General features: G+C 41.8%; 1 protein-coding gene across 1 annotated transcript in view; it reads left to right on the top strand.

Moving 5' to 3' along the window:
- The window catches only part of JPH1 (junctophilin 1), a 108722-nt gene extending 101243 nt beyond the window's left edge, over positions 1-7479 (top strand). Inside the window, exons 5-6 of the mRNA XM_044293372.1 lie at positions 4997-5093; positions 7400-7479. Of these exons, the coding sequence (XP_044149307.1) occupies positions 4997-5077 (81 nt within the window). The 3' untranslated portion in view covers positions 5078-5093; positions 7400-7479. The remainder of the gene's footprint in view (positions 1-4996; positions 5094-7399) is intronic.
- Positions 7480-8759: the final 1280 nt, after the last annotated feature.

Below are 8759 nucleotides of genomic sequence, written 5' to 3' on the forward strand. Positions count from 1 at the left end.
ACTATTTAAACATTAGAATTTAATCTATTTAGCCATTATTTCTCTTTTGGAAATTGAATACCCTGGCCGATGTAAGTCACAAAGTGTAAGTACTGATGATTGTCATTTATGTTGGAATTATTTTGGGTTCCCGCTTTACCCATGGTACATGTTGGTTTCATGTGTCTATTCTTCCAGTTGGCAACTCTGGAAGACAAATGCAAATGCAAATCTGTAGAGAATCTCGCTGTAAAGCTACGCTGGTATCGTTAACAGCTCATTTAAATTAGTCGGTGAAAACACTGTATAAAAGCTCGGATTCTCCGATCCGATGGACACTCTAGTGTTGGAACCGCCTGTTATCCATTTCTAGATATTTCTTCTGCTACTCTGAAACAGGGAGCCATGTAAAGACTGGCCATAACAGCAGAGTGTTTGTCAGGGAGAGAATCCGTGTAGGAGATGGTGTCTATTAGACGCCGTGATAAATCTAAGCCAATGGGTGTTACCGTATCTTCTGATTTCCTAATGGAGTACCTCCTCTTTCATGACTGTCGCAAGGAATAGTCACTGTAAACAAGGACCTATATAATATGCCCACAAAGAGTTAAACTAGTGGATGGTCAGCTTTACATATCATCATTGATTATAGAAAATGCTTTGTAAAAGGCTATGGACACCTTGGGAGCAATTGTTATTTTATTTATTTTTGGCTAAAAATAATTTTTTGTCAAGTGGTCTTTATTAATAGTTGTTTTCAGTTGTTTTTGAGATACGGGGTTAAAAAATCAGTCTGCTAACAGACTGATCACTTCTGAGTCCCCTCAGCTTGATGGCTCGATGTGAAGCCTCATCTCTGATCTTCTGACCTCACAAACACTAATTTAATCCATATTCTTATCAGTTTGATAAAAGTTTAGCTATAATGAGTGTTTAATGAGGTCAGGAGATCAGAGAAAAGGCTTCACATGAGCCATCAGCTGACAGGACTGAGAAGTGATAGTCTGCAAACAGATTAATTTCTTAAAGACAGCTGAAAGACTAGTTGAAAAAAACTATCTTTAGCCCAAAATGAGTAAAATGCAATCATTAACTAGTTGCAAAAAGCAAGACCATCAAGTGAGTTGGCCAGTTGAGCACCTGGAATATATCTGTGAAGGTTTTTTTTTCTCAAATGCAGACAATAGATAGTAGTTTTTGTAATTTCTACCTTCATTACCCTCATAGCTGAGCCAGAAGACAGCTTGACTTAAAAGTACCCTATAGAGGTTTCTCTACCTTTTTAAATCAGTATGATAGGCCATAAATGTATGATGGCTACACATTCAGTCTATGCGTGTCTTGAGCTCCCGTCAGCTTCACTTGGGAAACATTATGCCGATGCATTATAGTCCATAAACCAACCAGATGTCTCCTAGGCAGAGAAAAGAGGGATGGCACAAAGTAGGCCTTTACATTTTAGGCTACTTTCACATCTGCTGTTTTAGCCTGATCTGGCAGGGATCAGCAAAAGCACTTCCGTTAGGATAATACAGCCGGCTGCATCTGTTCTGAACGGATCCAGGTGTATTATCTCTTACCCTAACCCTGCTTTCACACCTGAGCGTTCCGAAAGGAGCGCTCTGTATGCGCGCTTGTACGGGCGTTTACAAGCGCGCATACAGAGACAGCCGTGCACACATTGTCGCGCGTTCCCGAATATCTATGTGCGGGAACGCGCGACAAACGCCCAAAAAAAAGCTCAAGCACTTGTTTGAGCGTCGGGCGTTTTACAGCGCGATCGTACGCGCTGTAAAACGCCCAGGTGAGAACCATTCCCATAGGGAATCATTGGTTCCTGCCTGTTGTGCGTTTTACAGCGCGTAGGAACGCGCTGTAAAACGCTCAGGTCTGAACCCAGGGTAAGTTCACACCTGAGCGTTTTACAGCGCGTTCAAACGCGCTGTAAAACGCTCAACACATGAAAAGCAATGCTTCCCTATGGGAATGGTTCTCACCTGGGCGTTTTACAGCGTGTACGATCGCGCTGTAAAACGCCCGACGCTCAAACAAGTACTTGAGCTTCTTTGGGGCGTTTTGACGCGCGTTTGTGGCCATAGGACACTGCAGTCAATGACACAAACGCGCGTTTACTATTACAAAAACGTGCGTCAGAAACGCGCGTTTGGGAAACGCTCAGGTGTGAAAGCAGGGTAAAATGACCAAGACGGATCAGTTTTCTTTTGTGTCTGAGAAAATGGATCTGGCACCATTGACTTACATTGTGTTTCATGCCAGATCCGTCATCAGTATCCCATGCCGGACACAAAAACGCTGCTTGCACTGGTTTTCTGTCCGGCATGGGAACACAACCAAACGGAACGGAATGTATTCTGGTGCCCTCTGTTCTGTTCAGTTTTGTCCCCAAGACTGGTTTCCTCCAGTCTTGAGATCCTATGACAGATCTCAGTACCGGAAAGGAAAACGCTGATGTGAAAGTACCGGCGGTCAGACCTCCAACCATTATATACTTACGGCACATTCTTCTGGTCTGCCACAAACTAAGTTCTAGTAAAAGACAATTAAAGGGAAAAATAGTGGCATTCTATGAACGTGTATAATTTAGTTTTTTTCATATTATTACTATTTTATCAAATAACAGTATGGCCTAGGCGGCTACATTGCAGCAACCAAGGTGATAGCTAGGTAAGTAGCACCAGCTCTTACATCCCTAGAAAATATGTATACAAATAGTGCCTTCCCCTGTGTGGTACAAACACATATTTTCTCATTCACTTCCATCTATAGAAAAGCCAAAAGAAAAATCTCATGGCTGCCGGGCTCAGAAATCAAAAGATGAATATTTCAGAAAGAGATAACTGTGAATTATTGGGGGGACTGGAGTTTTTCTGTAATGACTGAACTTTGCGGACAGGGGTGCACCTAGCCTTTCTGCTGCTTGAGGCAAAAACTGAAACTGCCCCCCCATGCCAATTTCTTTACCTAACCCCTTCGCCACAATAAAAGCACTCATTGCCCATGGCCCTTCTACTGCCCCCCTCTTGCCCCTACCTGGTGCTGCCTATGGCAATCGCCTCATTGGTGGTGCGCCCCTGTTTGCGGAGTCCCCAGAATGATTGACTGGCCCCTCTGTCGCTGCCTGGTAGATACCAGAAAGGCAGAAAATGACGCAGTACATTCTGTAGCCCACATAGAGTTAGCAGGCATTGTATAAATAGTACGAAAACAGAAGTCATAGCCCGGGGAGTCGCGATTGCTTCTTCACTGTTACCAAGCTGCTTGTTATTCACGTCTTAAAGGAGACTACTCGCTATCTCATAAGGCTCTCTTACATACTGCATTGATTCAGAATGATATTTATCAAGGCATCTAATCAAAGGACCACCAACCAGTTTATTTCTGTTGTGTTTGTGGAGCCTGGGATGGGAGGTAATTGAGTAAATTGTGGATATGCTATCCAACTCCAGGGCCTCTCATGCCCTTCCCAGCAAACACTATGAAGAGGCACCAATCTAGGGACAGCCCTGTATGTAGAAATAAGGTTTTAGTATTTTAATCAGTATCTTACCTGATTATGTAATAGTTTACAGTTTAAGAACTGCTGAGAACTTGGCTTACTTTATATTATTTATGCACAATGTTGGTAAATTCCTGAGCATAGAAGGTATGAAAGTCTACAGGCTTCAGAATGGTGCAGAGACTATAAACAGAGAACACACATTAAAGGGGTTATCCAAGTTTAAATTCCCCCCTCTAGAATGCCTGGACCCGCGGCCCTGCACCCACTTACCTGGCCCCCAACGCCGGCTTCCTCCAGAGTCACAACACGGCAGTGGCTGCATCTCCGCTGCCGGCAGAAATCTACATTTGTCGACGTGTGTACCAGGTGAGATGCATCCCCTGGAGGAAACCGGAGTCAGGGACCAGGTAAGTATGTGCAGGGCCGGGCATCCTATAGGGCAGTGATGGCGAACCTTTTAAAGGCCGAGTGCCCAAACTGCAACCCAAAATCCACTTATTTATAGCAAAGTGCCAACAAAGCAATTTAACCTGAATACTATAGTCCAGTATAGTATATCCTCTATGTACTTTATTATTTAGCTATAATAGCCTGCCTACATTCAGTGTGCTGCCTGTGCTGAAAAGTCAGGAAAAGTCTAAGGCATATTGTACACTACTGACTTTTTCCAGAGTGCGGGTGCCCACAGAGAGGGCTCTGAGTGCCGCTTCTGGCACCCGTGCCATAGGTTCGCCATCACTGCTATAGGGGGTTACTCAAACTTGGATAACCCCTTTAAGGTGGCCATACACATTAGTCTAAAGTTGATTATTAAAAAAAAAACAGTAGTTTTACCAGACTGATGATAGACCATCAACGTCATGTTTGAAATGTTAGTCCGGTGGGCAGACAAAAGAGCTTTCATTGCCTACTTCTCTCTCATTTGTATGGTCATTTTGAAGCCTCCTGCACACGACCAAATCAGTATCCGTAAAATATGGATGCAGTCCTATTGGAAAAACAGAAAAGAGTAGGACATGTAGTATAATTTTGCACACAGATGCAGACAGCATGTGAGTGACGTCTGTATACTCTGTGCATTGTTTACTCCCCCATAGAAATTAATGGGTCTACGTTTGATCCGCCAAAAATGTGCATTGGATGTCGACCGAAAATACGGACGTCTGCATGAGCTCTAAGGTTACGTTCACATCTGCATTGGAGCCCCCATCACAGATTCCACAAAAAAAATTCAATATTTTTTCTGGCGAAATGACAGACTCCATTGACTATTGTGATGGACCTGGCAGCACCTCCTTCATTTTAGATGTTCTGCTCCTTTCACAGAGGAGGACAATGGAAATGATCAACGCAGGTGTGAACTGGGCCTCAGCCCGAGATGATGTAAAATGTGCTGCCCTGTTCTGCTCTCAGATTGGGTCATTATATCAAATTGCTTTATTTGCCATGATTGACGTGGACTGTGTTTCAGTACAATAATTATTACTTTATTTGCAGGGGCCCAATTCGGTTATGATTGCCCTGGTTATGCTTCTAAACGTTGGTTTGGCAATTCTTTTCGTCCATTTTCTCACCTGATTGGATGCTGGTACAGGTAACATCTTTCTTCTTCATCATGTACTTTCACACATAAGAGCAGTAAATGCAGCTTATTTACATCCTTTTCATAGCCCATCGACTGTGTTCTGTGTGACCAGGAGGTTTTAAGGGGAAGCAGAATTATAAATACAGCTCTGGATGAGAATGGGACACTGTTACTCATAGTTACTCAACTCATTATATAAATAGTTCTGAATGTAAAATGGTGCCGAAAGGTAAACGTATACTTAACCCCTTAAGGACCTGGCTCATTTTCACCTTAAGGACCAAGCCATTTTTTGCAAATCTGACCAGTGTCAATTTATGTGGTGATAACTTTAAAACGCTTTGACTTATCCAGGCCATTCTGAGATTTGTTTTTTTTCATCACATATTGTACTTCATGACATTGGTAAAATGGAGTAAAAAATAAATAAATTATTTATAAAACAAAAACAAAATTTACCAAAAATTTGGAAAAATTTGCTAATTTTCAAGTTTCAATTTCTCTACTTCTATAATATATAGTAATACCTCCAAAAATAGTTATTACTTTACATTCCCCATATGTCTACTTCATGTTTGGATAATTTTGGGAATGATATAAAATTTTTTGCGGATGTTACAAGGCTTAGAAGTTTAGAAGTAAATCTTGAAATTTCTCAGAAATTTTCAAAAACCAACTTTTTAAGGACCAGTTCAGGTCTGAAGTCACTTTGTGAAGCTTACATGATAGAAACCACCCAAAAATGACCCCATTCTAGAAACTACACCCCTCAAGGTATTCAAAACTGATTTTACAAGCGTTGTTAACCCTTTAGGTGTTCCACAACAATTAATGGAAAATAGAAATACAATTTCAAAATTTCACTTTTTTGGCAGATTTTCCATTTTAATATTTTTTTTTCCAGTTAAAAAGCAAGGGGTTAACAGCCAAACAAAACTCATTATTTATGGCCCTGATTCTGTAGTTTGCAGAAACACTCCATATGTGATCGTAAACCGCTGTACTGGCACACGGCAGGGCGCAGAAGGAAAGGAATGCCATACGGTTTTTGGCAGGCAGATTTTGCTAGACTGTTTTTTTGGGCACCATGTCCCATTTGAAGCCCCCCGATGCACCCCTAGAGTAGAAACTCCATAAAAGCAAATACAGAGGAAATTTCTGAATTTTAATTTTTGGGCAAGTTTTCCATTTTTTCCAGTAACAAAGCAAGGCTTAACAGTCAAACAAAACTCAATATTTATGGCCCTGATTCTGTAGTTTACAGAAACACCCCATATGTGGTCGTAAACTGCTGTACGGGCACACGGCAGGGCACAGAAGGAAAGGAATGCCATACGGTTTTTGGAAGGCAGATTTTGCTAGACTGTTTCTTTTTTTTTTACACCATGTCCCATTTGAAGACCCCCTGATGCACCCCTAGAGAAGAAGAAGAAACTCCAAAAAGTGACCCCATTTTAGAAACTATGGGATAGGGTGGCAGTATTGTTGGTACTAGTTTAGGGTACATATGATTTTTGGTTGCTCTATATTACACTTTTTGTGAGGAAAGGTAACAAGAAATAGCTTTTTTGGCACCGTTTTTTGTTTTGTTATTTACAACATTCCTCTGACAGGTTAGATCATGTGGTATTTTTATAGAGCAGGTTGTCACGGAAGCTGCGATACCGAATACATATACAATATTTTTCTATTTATGTAAGTTTTACACAATGATTTCATTTTTGAAACAAAAAATCATGTTTTAGTGTCTCCATAGTCTGAGAGCCATAGTTTTTACAGTTTTGGGGCGATTAAGGTAGGGTCTCATTTTTTGCGGGATGAGATGACGGTTTGATTGGCACTATTTTGGGGTGCATATGACTTTTTGATCGCTTGCTATTACACTTTTTGTGATGTAAGGTGACAAAAAATGGTTTATTTAGTACAGTTTTTATTTTTTACGGAATGGCTTGGGGCTGCCATGGCAACGATCGAGTCCCCGCCACAGCATAGCGGGGACCCGATCCATCAGGTGAGGGAGCGCAAACCTCCCATATGCCGTGGTCAGCGCTGACCGCGGCATATGAGGGGTTAATCCACCGATGCTGAGGGGTTATCGCCGATGCTGGTGGATGCAGCAGGGATCCGGCGGTCAGTAACCGCCGGATTTCTGCTGCTGACCGGGAGGAGGAACGACTCCAGGACGAGAGCGCTCGTCCTCGAGCGCTATGTACCGGCGCTTGAGGTTGAGCCATCTCGTCCTGGGGCGTTAAGGTGTTAATGGAAGTTCTTCAGGCTGATGTACAACCATGAACCATGTATTTCTGTTTTTGTAGAGACATCTGGACAATGAGAGATGTTGGCACACAGTTCCCGTTACTAGTGTCACCAGCTGTTCTTATGGCACCTACTCTGTCATGATACAGGAAAAAGAAGGATGAAACTATTGGAAGCAAGATCGATCGACTAAAAAAAAAAGCAAAAATTAGAAAATATGTGTATGTGTGTAAGCCTGTGGGGCCTATCTGATATTTTGGTAGTCATTTACCATTCTCGAATTCCACAGAACGGTAGGTCAGTCACCGTGTCAGAAGGCAAAACACAACCTGCTGAGAGCCTGGTCAGTGAAGATGGCCGCCGGCCACCACCAGACCAGCACTTTTCGTTGATGGAAGCTAGCAGCTGCCTTACTATTTGCCGCCTGACGTTTATAGAGAAGGAGATGGGAAGAAGGACTGCCAGAGGAATGTGCTCAGAGGATTCAGTTGCTGTGGACGCGGTTCTCCTATCTCAGATGAAATAGTTAGCAGCATCACTCACCAGTCTTATTCCATTATCTGCTGCTTTTAACATCTACTGCAGCGCTGTGGAAGATAGTATTTTATTTGCTTGTGCATGGAGGCTAATCGCGATCATCCTGTATGCCTTATGGATAGCCATAATTAATTGCTCCAGTAACCGGGGAAGCCGAGACAAAAGCCTCTTAAGTTTGAAAGATAACTTAGCAAATTTACATCTATTGCAGTTTTTGAAAGAAAATGAGCACAAATTTTATTTTATTAAATAATACTTTTTCTGTCTTTGCACGGTGAAGATGCAGCAACTTTGCGAACAGCACCAGTATTCATGAGTCTGTAACCCTCTCAGAAGTTGGGGTGAGACCCGTGGTTCCCCATAGCCATTTCATTTTCTCTTATGGCTTTTGGTTGAAGATACAGATGATTCGCCTCCACTGCTCAATGACAACCAGCAAAGCTTCACAGTGTGTCTGAAGTTATTATTATTATTTTTTTTTACTTTGATTAAATTTTCACTTTTTTTTTTTAATTTGATTTTTCTTTTTTTTGCGTTGGTTTCCTGAACCCATGTAATGGTACCTTGCACTGTCAATATATGTATGAATATGTACATAACTAAGGGCTGGACAAATCCCTGGAGCCACAGACTCTTGACACTTCAGTGTTTCTCTCAATGTATAATTCAGGTTGATGAATTTGCTTCCATGCTTGTTGTTTAAGAGAAACCAGGCTGGCTCCTATATTCTACTCTTTACCTGTGCACGCCTGCATTAGAACGCCAAAATATATTTATATATATATAACTATGTACACTCCTTTATTTATTTGCGGACTCATACACACAAGGATCGGCATGTCTGATTCATGTCATGAGATGATTTTATTTTAAGAAAAATCT

Source organism: Bufo gargarizans, chromosome 5 (genome assembly GCF_014858855.1).
Source record: "Bufo gargarizans isolate SCDJY-AF-19 chromosome 5, ASM1485885v1, whole genome shotgun sequence".
In the NCBI taxonomy this organism is placed as follows: domain Eukaryota; kingdom Metazoa; phylum Chordata; class Amphibia; order Anura; family Bufonidae; genus Bufo; species Bufo gargarizans.